Raw genomic sequence first — 20,232 nt, 5'->3', positions numbered from 1 at the left:
TACAAACGCTTTGATGAACATGTTTATCTGAGTAAGGTCGACTGTAGAATGTAGATAGATACTTAAAATATCAATTCTGAGTTTTACTTTCATTTTGAGGTGGAGTTTCAATCGCCGGATCTCAGGCTTGACCAGACTTAAGGCAAAGAGACCCTGCAACATGCAACAGCTGAGGGGGGGGGGGCTGCTGCAGTTTCACAAAATATCAGATATGCTCACATTCTATTTAAGAACTTGGAGTTGACACAATGCACTGTCCGGTATTCAATTCTGAATAGAAATAATTGCTGAGTCACAAAGCATAGACTTTCAAAATAACTGAGTCAGTTCTCTCTGAAATTCCTTGTTTTTGAAGATATTGTTTTTTTAAATTATCTCAACATTTCGTATTCCTGCTGTATTTATTTAATCCTTATTTTCCCATGTATTAGCTGTTATCGATATATCAACTCATCATGTTTGACCCCATCAAATGGATTGTTTTTGATATCTGGAATCAAGCGATTATGTTGTGCTGTTGGTGGCTGACAAAGCAGTAAAGTCAGTTTACTCGATGGAGCTGTGTCTTGTATAATCAACAGTCTTGTCCTGATTTCAGTGGGTCCCTGAAGGGACTCTGGTATAAATAAAGCAGGCAGACAAATGCTTTGGAGAAGTGAAGTTGCACAAAGACGTGCATGTTTTTTTCATCTGACCTCAGGGCTCATTGAATGACTTCTTTTGGCTCAGAACTCGCAGGGTTTTATTGTCATTTTCAAGCTTTGATCAAGCCTCTCTTAAACATCACTGCCAAAATCTTTTCTCTTTTAAAAAATTCTGAATAGATTTGGGTGTGTTCGCAGCTTCCGTTAGTGTGGAATAATCATGCAAGCTTTTGTTTCCTTGTAGGACTGGTAAAAAAATGAAAGCTCCCATTCCTCTCCTGATCCTGCTTCACGCCGTTGTGGTCCATTGCCTGAAAGTGGTGTCGAAAAGAGGCTCAGGTAAGTCTTGTCTTCTTCCCACGACTATCTTCCCTTTTCAAATGAAAGACAATTCGGAAAACAGAGGGTACAAAAGCCTAACATGTTTATATTTACCACATTTTACAAGCTCCATTAATTGGTACCGACACTTGATTCCCTGGAGCCTACCAACATTTCAGGGCTTCTCTTCATTTCTTTTTTTCTCTTGGCCTGAAAGCACACATCGTTTCACGTCAGCAGCGGGGGGGGGGGGGGGGGGGGGGGGGGGGGGGGATCTCGTAGCCTTGTGCTGCCGTACTCGGAGCCTCGAGCCAGTTACGATGAAAAACAGAGCTGTCCTGTCTTTTAACAGCCGGATTTGTGAGTCCCCGAACACTCCGAAATTCAATTTGAGGGCCAGTGAGTGATGATGGAATATGCCACCATTGATCTTTGCTGATCACTTCCACGGTATAAACTCGTTGACTTCAATGCGGATTAGGAGAACGCTGACTGGCTTCTTCTTGAAGGGTTTACGACATCTTTCGCGCCGTCACATAACAAGAGAACAAACACACTTGTTTCCCTGTGCGTTCGTTTGTGGGAACGTGCTCAGATCCTATCTTGAATCTCCCCTTTACACAGAATGTCTATTCCCATGTTATTAACCTTTTCTCACAAACCTTTTCAAAGATCACTAGTATTGGTGGACTGCATTCAGGACATGAACCATTGATGTTGGTTCAGTGACATATGAAAGGAAGCAAGCTGTGGATTTTTTTCCCCACTATTTTAACTACATTATACAAAAGGCTAGTTGAAGGCGAGAGGAAAGCTACACCGGTTAACATAAAGGGAGTGTGCTGTCTGTCGTTTTTTTTTTCCACTAGCCACGGGCTGCTTGCTTCTCATTTTTTTACCCATGCATATCAGACACAGGTGCAGCAGTGGCCCAAGGCTCATCAAAGGGTTTTCTGCTTTTGCAGCCGGACTCCCTATGGGCTATCTTCTCGGATGCTTCACGAGCCATTGCCTGGAGCAAGGATTTGAAACGTGGCTACTGATAAATGAACACCCCATTGGAGCCAGACCCCCGTCCCCTGTTCCTTCTCTTTTAGATAGCATGGCTTTATTAGAGGCCATACTGGTTGCAAGTTGGGATTCCATTGTAAAAAAAAAAAAAAAGGGGATTCTTGGTAATGAAAGCCAGTTTGGAATTGCGCTGCTGTTGTTTTTGTGGTTTGGGTAGAAGCAGTGGGGGTAGGAAGGTTAGTACCCTGGTGTGTGTTAAGGAAATGTTTATTTCTCGGATAAGGGTTCCTTCGTTGGAAGGTGCAGTTTGTTACTTGTTTCTATTTGACAGTCCAACGTGGATTTCTCCCAAAGTAAGTCATGGATCTTGGTGAATTCGGGCATGTTTAGAGTACTGCTCTTCGAGTAGATGCAAATAAAAATATGGATCTGAATTTAAATCTTGTTTCATAGTTGCTTTTGTGCTGTACTGAGTGACTCTCTACTCGTATACGTCTTGCAAATTGGATCAAATACTAAACTTCTGTTGCAGTATGAATTTCCCAAGTGCAGATTTGTCACCTTGCACTACTTATATCGAAAAATAGATATTGTTAGGGTCGTGCACAATATTGTGATCGCGATATAACAAGCACATCGTATTTTGAGAGCTTGCTAAAAGATGTTTGCACAATGCGCTGCGAGAAATGTTGGACGCCATATTTAATTAAACCGCAGCTAAATTGCGATTAGATAACTAGTGCAGCAATAGTGAAGAGCTCGTTGTTAAAGCGTCTGACTATCAGTTATGGTTTGTTAAACTTTAACTATGGTTTGTTAAACTTTAACATGGGATTGTTGTATTCTTTATATCAGGGCCAAATGATTTGAAATTAATTCCATATTATCCACATGTCCATCCAATTTTGTTTGTGCCTTTGTTAAAGTAAATCCACTGTAGACCATCACCACCTGTAAGTGTCAGCCCATTAAAGGAAATTAAATTACTCGATTGAGTCCCACTGGGACAATACATCCATTATCTCACTTGCTTTCCCTTTCACTCAAGTCACAAACAAATAAACACTCTCTGGGAACTCCGCTATTACCCGGAGATGATTCAGTTCAAAACAGCCTTTTCTCGGAGTAATGCTTTGTCTGCAATTGCACTCGGGGTGGAACGTTGCAAAACATACAATGCATTTCTGCCGTACTAATCCGCCGTATATGCATATGTAGCAGAACGTAGCCATTTGTCCTCTGTGTTAGAATGCTGATACGGCCTGAATGGTTGGGGCGAACAGAATAATTGCATACATTTCCGTTTAATGCAGCACATCAAGTTAGATTTTAAAGTAAAAACCCCACACTTGGATGCTCTGACACCGATGTACAATTTCAGAGAGTGTTGGTCTTTCCGTTCCTTCCTGTTTCGGCACCATGCCCTTTGTTCCTTGTAACTTGTCTTGTGTAAAAACACTTTTAGTCTTAAGGCAGAAAGTCAAAGAAAGTACATTTTAAGGGGAATCTCGAACAGTTTAGTCAGAATTGGGCTTGTCACCTTCTAAGGTGAAGAGTCGACAAGTGATGCAGTCAAAGGAGGCGTTCATCAGGAAACTTAACCTTGGTGTTCTTTTTCCTGTAGAACAATGTTTATACATGGCATCCCCCACATACTGTATGAAGATTTAGTTGAAGTGTTCTGGTGTTTATTCCATGGGATGCATTTGTGTAGGTGGATGTAAATGTGCAGTGGTGTGAAAATGAATTGTCCTTATCCTGTAAAATAAACTAACATAACTAACTGTTTGGCATAATTTTTCAAAATTATTGTATTATTATTATTATTATTGTAAATATCCTTTTTCCTGGATTGAGGTGAACAAACTCTATTTCCCATTTCTGTCCTCGGTTACTTAAAAAAAATAGGTCCTCCAAATGGTTTGCAGTGCTGTGTTTGCTGTAGACACACAATCAGCTCCCTTGTGAGCCACATGTGCAGCGCTACACAATAGATTCTTGGAAGAGCGATACGAGAAATCCATGAACGTGCCCGTTTGTTTACTGGGCAGGGAGCAGAATGAACCAGATTCCTCTCTCTGTGCACAGCTGCTTTTGAATTCATATGAAGAATAAACTTCATGTTTTGAGTGAGGTCTGGTGTCAGAGGTCAGTAATAACTATCTATTTCTGCTTTTTCCCCCCCACTTACTAACATGGATTAGATAGATAGATAGATAGATAGATAGATAGATAGATAGATTACTTTATTAATCCCCGAAGGGAAATTCAGTTGTCATAGTAGCCGGTACATTTGAATACAATCAAATACAATACAATAGAATAAAATGAAACAAATATTGAGGTAGAAAGAATAAAAACAGAAACACAAGATAAATAGGTAGATAAGATGCAGTGGCAAGATGATGGTAATAGTACTGATGATATGATGGTAATGTTATTGTTAGACAGTATATCAAAATAGTACATTATATATAGTATATAATATAACATAATATATATTTATATATAATAGTCATTATACCAATATAATAACAGTATATAGTAATAATGGCAGCAACGGTATATATAATAATAATAGTAAATATAGTAAATATAATACTAATAATATGTACACATGTATAAATATGTGTATATAGACTTATATATACAAATAATATACAAAGAGTATGATATAATATATATTAGAGGTATAAATATAAGTATTTGACTATACAATAGATAATATAATATACTATCAGTGTAAGAATATGTAGACAGAGTGTGCAAAAGACAATAATATTGTATAAAATGATATATAGCATATCACATATGATGTGAAGTAAGGGTACAAAGTGAAAAGAGGCTTTATAGGCGGCTGAAAATTATTTCTGGCAAACCTCAATACAGAATAATAAAAAGTGCCTGCACACGGATCTCAAAAGTGACATAACAGGATGAATATGACCTAAAACCTGTAGTTTTCTAAAACACTTCACAGGCATCACCATTCATCTGTGTTACACCTGAACTCTGCTTGTCTTTGGTACGCTCAAGGAGTTGGTGCCCCACTGTTGATTTCTCATCTTTAGGACCATTTATTCAGCATGTCTGCTGATGACACATGCTTTTTGTCACAATAACCACAGGCCAACATTTCCCACATCAGCCCAGCACTTTGCAAACTGTTTTCAAAAAGAGGCTGTCAGGAGTTTTCAGTGTTCACGCTTGATTTCTAATGAGGAAAAAACGGGGTCGCTGTCGGCCAGCGACCACTGGACTCTGCGGGGACAAAAGCTCAATCTATCCAGAACAGTCAAGTCATTTACACAAACAAGCAGCCCTTCAGCTTTTCCCGTCCTCCAGCTGCCTCCCTCGGAATTCAATCTTCGGTTGGTGCAGTGCAGGAAACATTTTACATTCCCTAAAAGTTGTCCCCCCCTGACTATTAACACATCCAGTGATCACGGATGACACTTGTAGATTTACGATCATGTCCTGTGACATTGATTGAGACAAATTGAGCCTCTCTCCTCCCCTCCGCTGTACAGTCATTAGTCCCAATTTCTCCGCCAGACATTGATGAGTCCCCGGACAAATGATGCTTACCTTTCCACAGTCTCCCAGTAATTCCAGCGATGTATTACCCATAACACTTGCTCGCCCCTGAACGCATCATTCCATCACGAATGCAAATGAAGAAGGCAGGTCTTCGACACGTGTTTGGGAAGGGAAATGCAAAGTCCCCTGTCTGCCTCTAGTTTCTATTAAGGATGGACTGCGGGCCCGGCTTGACAGTAAATAAAACACGCCACCACAACAGGACACTGGTTCCCATTAGGAGAGCATCCATCTCTATCCATGTATTTATAGACAGTACATTGAACATGTGTTTCTTCCCCTTCCCCCGATTGCACTCTGCTTTATCAGGAGGAAGAATCAAGGACATCCTGACAGTCAATTAAATTGACAGTCTTCACACCCATTGCAGTGCACAGCTCAAAATGAATACAACAGTCTCAAGGATAGGATCTTCCACCCACATTAGTGCGGCTACTCGCGGTTTGGCCAATAACGAGGGCCGTCCTAATTGCACAAGACAGTGAATTCTAACAGGGGACGTCAGCGCACAGCACAGATTCAATTACGGGAAGCCACTTGACTTTGTAATTGATATCCAAAGACGTTAAATATGGCAGGAAGCGGTCGGCAAGAAGTTCGAGGGAGAGAAGTGGCACAGTGTCAGGGACCCATTCCACCGTGTCAGTGTTTCTACGCAAGGAACTACAGACTGTCTGGTATTTATTGCAAAGCTATTCAAAATCAGTCTTAATATTAATGATATTGTGGTTTTCAGTTTGCTAGGTCAAAGCTAGTAATTCAATTTGCAACCTTTCAGAAGAAAATCCAGGAAACTTCAGCTGAGATTTTAAAGGGAAACCTGGAATTGAAGCACTCACCGCCTCCCTTTACTCTCTGTCACACACACACACACAGACACACACTAACACACACCAAGGCACACGCCTCTGTCAATACCCCATACCTGCCATAAACGGTGAATGATTGCCTCCAGTGCATGGCCCGTTCACAGCAGGGGGAGATTGATCACACACATGATATTGGAAATAAAATGGCTCGCCACATGAAGTTGTTTTCCCTCCCGCAGCTCAGAGAGGGTGAGAGAGTGAGCGAGCGAGCGAGCGAGTGCTCAACAAGTGTGCCCAGATACAGGCTTCTTGACAACTAGGGTTACTATGGATATGTGTTTCTGCTTGGAGACACATGGCACAGCCCTCCGCGCGAGATGGATGGTGATCAATCACCTGATTTATGAGCCGAGCGGTCTCTCTGTGGCCTGTCTCCTGACCTGTAATGATGTTACAACACCACAGCAATTGAGAAAAATGCCAGGAAATGTTCCGGCGGAAGATAGGACTGTGTGGTTGTTGGGTGGAGGTGTTTGGAGCTCATGTGCTTGTGTGTGTGTGTGTGTGTGTGTGTGGATCAAAGATGTATCCAATTACAGCTCTATAAACTAAAAAAAATGTGTTTGATGTATTTGGGTTTAAGGCATTAACTGTCAAACAGAGAGTCAGACAGAGGCGGGTGAAGCCCTTAAGATGATTGGATTTGGATTTGGGTTAGGTGTAGGCGGAGCTAATAGGGGCAGACGCCTGTCAATCAAGCAGAAATCAAAGTACAGGAGTTACTATGAAGGCTTTTTCTGTGTGAGGATGAGCGAACTAGTACGGGGGTGTTTGATGCACATTGAAAAATTGTCTGTTGCCAAAGTAACAGAAGGAAAAAAGTAGTGGGTGTCAATTGAGGTCAATCTGGCGGCCATGTTGGGAATATTAAACAATACACTACGAATGGCTCTTTGCAGCTCATGACTTTATTGTAAATGCTTTAATTCTTTATCCGGTTCCAAAAGATGATGACTAATCTGATTGCACAGTAGTTGACATTTCTCAGTTGGGTTAGGGTCAATCATGCAGCATCGAAACGAGTGAGATTTAGAATAATTGAGATTAAGATGCATTTATTTGTCCCAAACACATGCACAGGCACACTCATGCAGGTAGGGAAATGTATCCTCTGCATTAAACCCAGGACATACAGAGCAGTGAGCAGCCATGGATGGCGCCCGGGGAGCAGATGTTTGGGGAGTAAGGTGCCTTGCTCAGGGGTACTAGACAGGGTAGGGAGAATCCTCTTGGATTTTTGGACAGATCAATCCAGGTTCGTCTTTTTGTTGTTTCTCCGTGGAGTCGAACCAGAGAACTTCTCTGCCCATAGTCCAAGTTTCTGCCACTAGTCCACCACTATATAAATCTGCATGGTTCAAATTGATCTAAATGAGAAGCTTCAGGTTTCTTTTGTCTCTGCTGTGATTTCTTCCATCTCTCCACTGTCTTGGAATCTCAACGTCAGATACAATACATTGCATTGTCTGCATTTCAACTTCCGGCTTTCGGGCTCCCTGAGCAAATTATGCAGGCCGTTTTAACAGCAGGGGCGTCTGGTACCAATTTGGGAGATTATATGTGTGGATGATAATGAGCTTTAGTCCAAAAGAGGATTTCAACATGGAGAAGGCCGGCCACTGTCTAATTTAAGAAAATCTGTCTCTCAGGTTTTGAAGAAGAGGACTTCGGGGGAACTAAAACTCCCAGAAGGGCGAAAAAAGAGAAAAATGTAGAAAAGTAAATAAGTAACATTTGTAGTGAGGTCAGGGCAATTTGGACATAAACAGCAGCGGTCTCGGAAATTATTTTAATTCCCCTTGACTGCTCGGCTCTTACAAAGCTGAGCCACGGGGGGAAATGAAGCCGTAGTCTCTCAGCGCTTTGCAGATTGCCTGGAGGCGGCAATATGACTATACCCCAAAATATCACACTTTAACCTGGGGCCTCACTGCATGAATAATCCACAGGGGTGCTCCTCCTCATTCCGTGGAGCTTTGCGGCCGCATGCATTCGTCCATATCGCAGTCTTTGCACAATTCGCACGTGTTTATGTTCGTGTGTATCACTTCTTTCTTCGGCTACACCTGAGATTTGGAGTCAACTCTCAGAAAAGAAAGTCTCCTCCATCTCCTCCATCTCTCCGTCCCTTCTGATCGCTCCGCCATCCTCCAGCCTTCTGTGCATGAACTGGTGGTTATTGCTCCCATTGATTTGCGACTGTCCCCTCTAGACCACACAAGATCACTGGGAGGCGTCTCCAGAATAATTAAAGCAATACAATAAGACTTTAACCCATAATAATCATGAGATTTAACTGGTTTAAACCAATGGGCTGTTTAGTGTCTGCCTTTCTGCAACAGCATCTGCGGTTTTCTGTTTGTAGACGGCATTTGAAAAAGAGCACCTCTCCAGACCTAAATTCTATGTTACACTTCTGTAAATTACCGGCAGTAACTGTTGGAGTGCAGTAAGATTGGGCTAAATGATAGCTCACATCGCTCCTTTAAAAAAACGGTCTAGCTTGAAAAGTGAGAGCAACCCCCACTCGAGTATGTTGTTTTGTTCTTTCTACAGAAATGTGATTTCCACTTTTCTCGGAGACATTCATTTCTTTGTTTCTTTTCTCCCTCCCTGTGTTGCATTTCAGTGTTTCCTACATTGGCTTTCTATCGATTGTGTTGCTTACTCTGCTTTTGGCGGATACAACTCGGTTAGGTTTGATTTCTGAGGCGAGATTCATTGATTTGCGCGGCGAAATCAATTTGTCTCTTTTTTCCAACTTCATCAGACTCTGTAATTGACATCATACTTCAACTGCTGGTATTTTAACTCAAAGCCCTGGACAACCATATGACCTAGAATAACACACGGATGCAATTACATTTCAAATACATCACTTTTCAAGAATATATAATATGAATTTCTGTGTGTTCTAAGGGCAGTATTTTTCTTTTCCTGCAGAGCTTAGCAGGTTCTCGGTTTGAATCCTCGTTCGGCCCGGTGTTCCACATGTTCTCCTTGTGTCTGTGTGGGTCTCCTGCTTCCTCCCACAGTCCACGACATGCAGATTTAGGTTAGGTTAATTTGAGACCCCAATTTACAGTTACCATTTTTGTGTGTTTCTATATCTTGTGGCGGATTGGCGATGTGTCCAGGGCGTACCCCACCTCCGACTCAATCTCGGCAGGGATTTGCTCCCTCAAGCCCCTTGACCAGATAAGAGGACGGATGGATTTTTTGGGGGGGGGGGGATCCCAGATGTAGAATTGATCGAATGAGAACAAATCCAAGTGACATCGGGGTAACACCACAATTACACGAGGTTTGAATGTGCTGTCAGCAACCTATCACGGCTGTCTATCTATCCTGAGACGGAAAACAAGCTTAAAGGTCAACTAATTTCTGGCATCCCCAGCTGTCCGTCAAAACGCTACAAACAGCGAGTTCACTCCGGCTGCTCTGCGTCAGGAGATTCTCCAGGGACCACTAAGCATGCAAGACGTGCAGGGTTAGCCAAAGTACCGCTTGGGCTCTGAAATTTCTCCACTGGTTCTAGTTCCTTTTATTTTTGTGAAATGATGTAAATTGGATCTGTAGTCGAGGAGGAAAACTGCTGTGTGGTGTGACGAATGTTCCTTTACCCCATTTGACCTCGTGAACCAATAATTAGCTTGTCAGGAGTGCACTTAAAAAACACTCAGACGGCCGATGATGTCACCGGATAGGACGTTTGTGGCCTTATCCTTTTGTCGGGTGTTGCCGCAGTGAAGGGACCTGCATGAATTGCGCTTATTTTTTAATTACCCTAGTCTGTGCGACGAGGCCGTGGTCACTGGAGAGGTGACGTGCTGTGAATGCAGGAAGTCTCCCAACAAGGTAGAGCGTGATGAGGCTGTCAGGCTCTCTCGCGTCAGCCAGGCACTCAGCGTGTGGCCTTCCTCAACGATCCTTTATCGGAAAGTTTGCACACATCCTCTCTCACTGTTTTCACTCCCCTGTCCACAGTCCCTCCGTCGCTCAATGACAGAAAAGAACAAAAACGCACTACTCTCTTGTTCTCTTTGTACATTTTCTTTCCTTTCATTCCCCCCCCTATTCTTTTTCCAGTCAAACTGGGATTGGTCGAAGCACAATCAACCTGTTTCTACAGCGAGCAGAGGCACAGCAAACCCTTGCAGGTCTCATGGGAGTCCTGCCAAGTTTTTTTTTCTTTTTAAATTGTTTTATTCTGAAGGTAGAAAGGATGTAAGCCCATCCGCCGAGAAGTACGCCTTTGTTGGTTGCAGGAGACTGGTGCACCGCAGGAGTTCTGGAAACAAACCAGGCTGCCTCTATTCTCCGGGCCTCGGGCCACTGCTCTTTACTCTCAAGAAACAAGCAGGTCCCATTCAAATTCTACTTCTTAGCTTTTTATTATAATTAGCAGGGAATTACCTGTACCCCTCCTGCCACAGGAAAGCACGTTGTTAATCCAAAAGCTAAAGCACCTATTGTTTTAGGAGAGAAAGGCTACACTGATTACAGAAAAACTAAATGTTTTTTTTTAGAAATCCACTCCAACTATTTCCCCGTAAGCCCGCCTCGTAATTTCATTTGCCGTGATTTACAGTGAAGCCCTGTCACATATTTCCCTGTCATGTTTATTGCCCAGGTTTGATTTGGTGCCCGGTTGAAATATTTAAGACCGCTAATTTACAATCCTTCAGGGCCCAAAAAATGGTAGAAGATGGCAGCTGATTTCCCTGCAGTGCAATGATCAATAAATTCTACATATTAATTCAGTTCCACTGTCATCTCCAAGGCCTCTCCCAGGGATAAGCCTCCTTCTGGGCTCTTATCGGCCAATCGCGGTGCGTCGTGGCCCTGCAGTGCCTCCCCCACAGCCCCTCCGCATCCATGAAACAAACATGTACAGAGACGCTGCATCAGGAACGTGTGTTTCTTTGCCATGAGGGGAAAGACGGGGCCTCATCTTTTGTAATTTTCAAGAAATATTTTGTATTTATTTCCTTTGAAATGACATACGGCACAGTGAATGTGAAAAGTTTCTCAGCTATGGATCAAGAAAGCTTTTTTTCACGGCCCTGGCGGACGTCTAAACTGATTTGACTCTATAACTGCGTGGAGCGTAAATAAAGCGAAATTGGGAACATGGCAGATATCAGTCCTGGGGACACGCGGTCTGCGGAGTTAAAAAGAGAAGAGATATGTAGAAGGAGTGACTGTTATAACAGAAAGATCCTCTTGAGTCGGAACAACACTAAATGTGTGGCTGGCGGCGATGCGGATCTTTCGCTGTCACTGTGAGAGTCCGGAGGCTGCAGCATCCAGAGACCTTCAAAATCTCTATTAGCATCTCGAGCTAACTGAGAGGCACTTCTACAGATGTTAGTGGGCGTTACGTCTCTGAATCCTGCCAGTAGCCAAGCAACGCAGCACGCCGCACAACCACAATCCCGAGATCCACAAACACACACACACACACACACGCATCATCCCACTCTCAGAAACCAGATTAAACATTCCACCTATCCCAGCATCATGCGAGTGATTTTGCCAGAGGGTAATTAAAGTGTTTCTGCACCATTCAGCCTTCCACTAAAGATCCCCCCGCCCCCCCCCCCCGTACATATATAAATATATATCATCTGACAACAAAAACACAAAAATTGCCGTGTAAAAATGCAATGCTCAGGCAGCCAATTAAGTTTGATTGTTGAAGTGTTATCCTCCGAGCGTGTGTAATGAGGCCCGCAGCTTCACTATCAAGTCTGCTTGCCCGCTTTTTGCCTATGTTTTCCTTTTTCTCTTCCATTCTCAAAGAAGCTAATGAGTGGTGGAGAAGCTGTGGTCTCCCATCAACAGGTCAGATGACGGAGGAGACATCACAACGGCCTCTCCCAGTGACCTCACAGTCGCAAAGACGACGCAGTTCATAGCTAACTGTGATTACGCGGATGCAACCTTTAAGCTGGTGAATTGACTCGCCCATCTATGCCTTTTTGGTTCAGGTTTACTGAAAAGTCATCCATCAAAACCTCTGGGATGAAGGCGAAACAGAAGCAAAGCAGTTTACGACGCTATGCTCTCTTGATTTTTTTCTTTTTTTTGGGGGGGGGGGGAGGGGGACAAATTCTGTCCCAGTTCCAAACCAAAATAAGAAAAAGTACCCAAATCCCATTCCAACACCTTTTCATTTGCCTGGCATTGAAATTCAAATATGGCCCTGATTGTAATGTTTAATGTGCATGCCACCCTCAGCGATTTTAAAAGCGTGTGATATAAGCATGAAAGGGGGGGGAGGGGGGGGGCTCCTTTTGCTGCTCGCAACGCTCTGTAAGGCTCTCTGTTGTGCACCGAGTGCCTGGTCTTGAAAAACACAAGGACAGCGGAGGATTATGGTTCTGTATGCGCCTTTCTTTGCCTTTAATATGCAAATAGAAGATTAGCTTTTGAAGGAAACTGTTTGGCACGGGAGGTATTTTAACACGAGGTGTTTTTCGGAAACTTAACCGTTTCAGCAGAGGGCAGCGTGCAGGGAGCTAAGCGGGGGGGCTCCGAGGACGTTTTGTAGAGATATCAGGAAGTGCTCCCCGCTCGTAAAAAAACGGTGTCATGGAGCCCGTGGCGCAGTTCATAAATCACCCCTGCCACATGTGGGCGTAAATAAGGTTGGAGTAAGATGACGCAGCGTTATTCGTTTAACTCCATGTCATGTGTCGGTGTTTCCATTCGAGCCATGTGGCGAAACGTAGCGACGACTCCAGCCCGCGCGGCTCAGACACATCAAACAAAATAATAAAACGACATCTCTGCAATTCACGGCATGAAAAAAAAAAATAGAAAAAGAAGCAACAGCAGTCAAGTAAATTACTTTGGTATTACGCTGTCAGAAAAAAAACATTTCAAATGTGCCATGAGAAGCAATCCCAGCGTTTCTTTTGATCTCCGGCGCAGAGGGGAGGAGGGAAGGATTAGGAAACATTTCATATCATGGAATTGTTATCCCAGCATTAGTGCGATACAATGCGCGTGCAATGTCAACATCTATTATTGAGTGATTTCAATGACCTCATTTCTCTGTGTGGGCTACCGCCGCGTCTAACGTTTAACCCCCTTTAAAAACACGTGGGACTCGACTGATGATGCCTCCGAGTGACCCTGAACTGCTCTGCATGAAGTGACCACCACGTTCCGGTCCTTCCGCTACTTTTCATTGTGAAATCAAGCAGATTCAATTTACATCTCAAGCTCGCCATGTTTATTAAATGAGCATTTGAGCGACATACACACCTCTGTTTGGGATATTGATTCTCACACACACACTGTGAGACAGTGAGGTGCAGATTACACACTCGGAGTCCACGCTGACTGGGCCCAATTGATCAGAGTACATTTGCCTGGGGCTGACAACCCAGTCGGCGCTCATGGATTCGCCAGCACGGCTCAGAGGGGGGCTAAGGCCTATTGACGGTGGGATGAAGGAAAAACAGAAATGTGCCGAATGGAGTCAACAAATAAATGGATTAAATAAACAAATTAGAGTCGCCCGAAAACAATGAAGCAACCCAAACACTTGGCTGTTTGGTTTTTAAATCAAAACTTCTCTAGAAACCCTCCTAATTGGTCGGCGTGCGGACATTTTTCCCACACTGATTGTGAATGCACTTCCACCCCTTGATAGCATAAAGGACATTCTTGGCTTTCAGCGCCATCAAAGAATCCAAACATCGCCGGCCTGTGACTCTTAGACGAGCCAGGCGGAGAAATGGCCGCCTCGTGAACTTTCCTTGACCTCTTTCCGGCCCACAGAATGGAGTCAGGTTGTGGCTGAGCGGCCTAATTGGGTTGACAGCGCCGCGTCTTGCCTCTTGCCCACATGCATGACATCCAGCTCTTTGACAGAGCGGCCTGCCACCTTCAGCGGTTGTTCAAGCGAAGCGGCCGCGGATGCTTTTGACTTCATCAAAGGACGTTTTTGACTTCATCAAAGGCTTTTGGAGTGTTTGCATTTGTATTATTGTTGAGTTGTAAACACTTAAAGACACAAACCAACAGCGGATGAAATGTGGCTCGGGAGTTAATGAGTAGATTTTAATGGACACTCCAAGAATGTGTTTGTTAATTTTTCTGTCGCCGTGCGTGTGTGCGGTTTTAATGAGGCTGAATAAATTGTGCGTCGAGGCTGCTGGTGCGTGCAGCGTGATTATGTTGAATGTGTTCTCTCTGTTGTATAGTGCCAACAGTTTAAACAAGGCTGTGGAGGAGGGACGCGGGGGGGGGGGGGGGATGCAGGAAGGACAAGGGGGAAGCAAGAGGCAAAAAGTGGAAAGTACATGAGGCCGGGCTTCATGAATGAATTCCCCCCGCTCCCCTGTGTCAGGGGGACCTCGTCTGAACCCATTACGATGGTAACAAGGTGACAGCGAGCAGTCCTGCATCGGGTTCTGGCCTCCGGAGCTGTCCCGCTGATCGTCTGTGTTAATTAAGGGAGAGAATTAAAGTGTGAGGTACGGGGGACACACCGTTGGACAGAAACGCTTAACAAGATGGCCCCGGATAAGGATATAGTTTTCGCTCTCAACTGGAAGAAGCTTGTAGCTTCAAGGTACAGCTAAATAGACAGTGATTCATGCTGAGAGCCTGATTCTACCGGGTAAGAGAGGTATACAAATCACACTGCAGGCCCTTGGCAGACCATGAATTATTGAGATCACGTTACATCTGTCGTGTTGAATTTCGGTTTAAGTCCGAAAGGATTGACCGTTCTCACACCTTAAGTCTATTTCCCTTTAGATTATTTAAAGAACTGGTCACCGTGGTCTTTTAAAAACACCGTCCTTTGACTACCCTGTAGCCGTTTACAGATTAAAAAAGAAAAAGAAAACGTCCAATGGAAAAGGCGCTTTATCTGTTTAGTCCCCCTCCAATGTGGGAAAAGCGGTGTCACCATCCTGCGAGGGAAATGGCATTGGCGAAGTTCAATGGCGAGCGTGTTGGAGTGCAAAGTAAGTGGGCGATCAGGAGATGTCATCAATTCCGATGCACGCCAGTTGCCAAGGAAACAGAAGTGGAGCGGCTTTTCTCAAGGATCCGGTTAAACATTTAGAGCGTGCACGGCCGGGAGAGAGAGGAGGAGGAGGAGAGAGAGAGAGAGAGAATTATGAGCGTAAATCATGTGGGTAAATTTGCACGATTGGTTTGAACTTAAAAGCTCCGTTCCTATTAACCATGCAACACCGTTGGAAGTGATGGAATTTTACAGCTCACAAATCTCGAATTCACCTAAAGGCATCATTTTTACGTTGCAGCCGGATTTGAACACTCTGCCAATATCTCCTAAATATCTAAAGGAGCAGTGAGGGGCTTTTTTAATAGAATATGAATTGTAATGGTGCAAATTTCTTAGTCCTAATAACCACTTACGGAGGACAAATTATTTTTAGATCAAGGAAAACATCTATTACACACAGTCTTATTAGGTTTCCCTTTTTTTTGACAAACTAAATAGCTTTAAATTTTACCACTAGCAATACTGGAATCCAGTCCTGCACCTTACTTTTACTTTAGCCGCACAAGTGACCAGAGCTGTGGCACAAAAGCACAACAGCAGTGTAGTGGCTCCTGATCGAGGAGCCCTTCTCTACCGATAATCTCCCAGCCGACAGCCCCTAAATGGAAAAGGGCTCTTTGCGGTAACAACGTGGGCTCAGCAGATACGGGCTCTGTGTAATTCCTGTTAATTACTGTCCGGGAGGCGATAAGACCTGGTTGGAAAGGCCAAGAGAAGAGATAAGGAGGATCAGGGATTCGCCTGAAGGATTTCCCAGCCCCACGGGAAAAAACAGTACGGTTGTCTGGAAATAGTTTGAAGCTGCCTGAAGCTGCTTTTGTCTTTTTCTTGCCCGGCTGAATTAATGGACGTGGTGCTTGTTTTTGAACCAATTTAACAGCATTGGTTTTGTCTGGTTATCTATCGAGGGATCACAAATGGATTCCTTTCTCACAATGTTTTGACTCGGTTTTTGAATTCTAGCCTGAACTTCCAGATACTCTACAAACTGAAATGTGAAGCAACATTTGCTTCCATATTTGATATTTGTTAGAAGTCCAGGGCTGTTAAAACAACTTTTGAAGGTCTCGTTAGCACGGGCGCTAGCTCTCCAGCCAGCATAAACACTCTCAGAAACTCCACAGTGGTTATTTTCGTGAACTTTGATGAGTTGGTGAAACTGTAAAAACAATACAGATAAAACGGATTACAATACTGCTCAAAGAGCGACTTCAAGAGCGTTACACGGAGGCTTGTTTATTAAAAGACACGGCGCTACCCGCTAGCTTAGCATAGCCGCTCGGCACAATTCGTAGACAACAGTACTTACAGACGATGCGTTAGCCCGCAGAAGAATGACACAACTTCGGTGAAGAGCTGATGTCTATAACTAGCTGACGTCTAAAAATAGCTGACGTCTATAATTAGTATATGACGCAGATAAATTACCTTCGAATTACTCCCGGGCGAATCACAACTTGACCCCTTGCAATATTGTATGCCTGAACTTCCCCAAGGGGGCGCTGTTCAAAGCTAAATATTAAACACATTTTTTGGATCTTTGATGCTTCACATGGTCTTCAATAGGATTTGGATCTTGCTGAATTGTTATGCCAATTAAAAACAGAATTTTCATTCCCGATCGGCATCGATGGAAACGGGACACCAGGGTGAACGTGCAATCTTGGCAAGACAGCGATGTGAGAGAGCACCTCAGTTTTTGTTCCATTTGAAATGTCGAACATGATGCACCAGCGGACCCCCCCACCCGCTAATTTTGGTGCACAGTAGGGTAAGGAGTTGGTTGTCCTGATGAGGACCATGTGTTCAAAAGCTCTAGAATGAGCTAGCGCAACTGTTGGCTGTTGTTCATTTTGTGTTGTTTTGTTGACAGATGTTTCCATGGTCAAGAATTGTGTCATTTTTTCCGTATTGGATGTTGTAAATTTCTCGCAAATGAATAATAATAAAAAAGAAGCGCATGGATCCCCCTCAAACTGCACTTGAGTAAGACCATTGATGCCACGGCACATATTCACAGCATGACTTGGGGGATTTTCTTTAAAAGAATAGTTCAAAGCAATTCAGCAGAAAACACGAGCCCTGTGAGACCCAATTCATTTCGTTGCCAGTTTCCAAGCCCTCCATTATCATGCGCGGGGAATAAATCGCACAAGTTGTCAGTCACCTCTGTTCTAGCGTGAAATCGGATCAAATCCCAGTTGCCGTTTGTCTGCCTCTCGCTGCAGAGGCGTCTCCACAGACCTCTGACCTGAAAGCGAAAGAGGGCGCTTCATTCGTGCATCTAGAAAAGAACCAGTAATGGGTGACACTATAGCATAAAAAAAAAACAAAAAAAAAAACAGGAGTGTAATGAAAGAGGACACTGTGTGATTCTGCGAAGGAATTGAACTCTGCATGGTGAACTGCGATGGCCCCCTGTGGCTGCAAAACGCGGGGATATATGAGCTCATATTGGAGAAACGAGGCTACTTGTCTAAATGCATTACTGTAATAAAACCTGGAAGGGGGAGTGGTGCAGTGTATCTGCGCGTTGACCTTGTTAGTGTTTAGTTCTTGAAGCGCTCTGTGGCGTGTGCATGCTGGCAAAGGCTCCACTGGTCTGACTGGAAACTCCCCATTTTTATACTTTTTTGCTTTGATTCTCGTCTTTGTCGCAGATAATTAAGAGTTCACCAAACCGGCAGCTCATCATTAGCAGCAGCCGCATATTTCACACTTGTGCTACAGTACACAGAACACCAAGATACTAATTACCTTTCAGTCGCCAATAAGGCTCGGCTTCACCCCCCTACTCCTCGCTCAAGAGCTGCCGCTGCAAAGAATCCGCTTCACCGGGATGTTTGGTGGAGTGCTTACACAAATAACGCACAATATGACAACCATTCATCAGTTTGATAAATGATTATCAGAGAGAGAGAGAGAGAGAGCTACTGAGGATATGCAAATTCCACTGCTGAGCGATCACAGTGCCCCTCACTCTTAGTGATGAGGGAACTCGCAGTTCATCACAAGTTGGAATAAGTACTTTCTCCTTTAATTACGCCAAAGTCGTTTCTTTCTTAAACACAATGGCGAAAAGAGTCAATTTGACATAGATGTAAAATGCTGATGATTTTTTTGTCTCTGCTGTCTCGAACGCTCTCTCGTTCCATCATGCGCTGTAATTCAATTTGTCCAACGGGCCTAATGGAGCTTTTATTGTTCCAGATATTAGGCAACACAGAAAATTAGACACTATCCAATTGTCTTTTCTTGCAATAAAGGAGTAGTCGTCTGCTTTCAAGAGCATTTTTAACAAGTCATTCTCCTTCAACGGCACAAAGCTGGGTCCACGATGATTCTTCTTTTTTCTTCTTCCACTTTGCCGTGGAGGAACTTGAGCCGACCTCAATCCCGCCCCACGTCTTTGGAGGCGGCCAGGTCTCAGGGCCTGGATGAACACCTGTCAAAGTGGAGGTGGAAGATTAACACACGTGGCTTTGGAGTGAGATGTTCAACAATCACATATTTGCTGCGAATAATAGGAGGGATTTATCATATCGAGGTATAGCAAGGAAAACCACGAGCAATATTGGCTGTTTCCACTGCACGGCTACATTTCTGTAAATCTCTGTACCTGACCCAACATGTTACCACAATTATCTCTCAAATGGGTTATGGCCTCCTCTTCCTCCTATTCTGTAGCGTTCTTGGAAAGGTATATGTGCACCTGTGCTCCTGCAGCTGTCGGCTGGACATTTTTTGTCTTTATCAATTTCGGTGTAGTAAGTGGTTTGCTGTCGGCAGACACGGTTATTTTAGTGAAAGGGAGGCGGTCAAAGGTGCTTCATATAAGATTACCGCAAAATCATTTTAACTTTTTTGATTTCTTCAGTAAAGGTAGAAAGAATAAAAACAGAAACACAAGATAAATAGGTAGATAAGGTGCAGTGGCGAGATGATGGTAATAGTACTGATGATATGCTGGTAATGTTATTGTAAGACAGTGTATATAAAAATAGTACAGTATATATAGTATATAATATAACATAATATAGATTTATATATGATAGTAATTATACCAATATAATAGCAGTATACAGTTATAAAGGCAGCAACAGTATAAATAATAATAATAGTAAATATAGTCAATATAGTCAATATAATGATAATAATAACATGTACACATGTATAAATATGTGTTTATAGACTTATATATACAAATAATATACAAAGAGTATGATATGATATATAGTAGAGGTATAAATATAAGTATTTGACTATACAATAGATAATATAATATACTATGAGTGTAAGAATATGTAGACAGAGTGTGCAAAAGAGAATATTATTGTATAAAATGATATATAGTATCAATATGGTTTATATTAACACATATGTAGGAGACAGGTATGTTTAGTGCAGTTCTGTGATGGTGGCTCTGACAGGGGTAGATGAGTTGTACAGTCTTATTGCGGTTGGGAGGAACGACTTCCTGTATCGTTCCTTAGAGCAGCGGGGTTGAATGAGTCTGTGGCTGAAGCTGCTCCTTAGCTTGTCCAGTGTTTTGTGGAGGGGGTGAGAGGGATTGTCCTTGATTGCCAGCAGCTTTGCCAGCATCCTGTCCTCCGCCACCTCCTCCAGGGTGACAAGCTTAGAGCCAACCACAGACTCTGCCTTCCCGGTGAGGTTCTGTCATTACCCACAATCCCGCTCAGATGTCTGCTTATTAAAGTCAAACGTTTGATTT

General features: G+C 43.4%; 1 protein-coding gene across 1 annotated transcript in view; it reads left to right on the top strand.

Moving 5' to 3' along the window:
• LOC133933219 (interleukin-1 receptor accessory protein-like 1) overlaps nucleotides 1-20,232 on the top strand; it is a 220,932-nt gene that overhangs the window by 15,924 nt on the left and 184,776 nt on the right. Inside the window, exon 2 of the mRNA XM_062380166.1 lies at nucleotides 889-983. Coding sequence (XP_062236150.1) covers nucleotides 902-983 — 82 coding nt within the window. The 5' untranslated portion in view covers nucleotides 889-901. The remainder of the gene's footprint in view (nucleotides 1-888; nucleotides 984-20,232) is intronic.

This window comes from Platichthys flesus, chromosome 22, assembly GCF_949316205.1.
Source record: "Platichthys flesus chromosome 22, fPlaFle2.1, whole genome shotgun sequence".
NCBI lineage: Eukaryota > Metazoa > Chordata > Actinopteri > Pleuronectiformes > Pleuronectidae > Platichthys > Platichthys flesus.
This window is presented reverse-complemented; position numbering and strand designations above follow the sequence as displayed.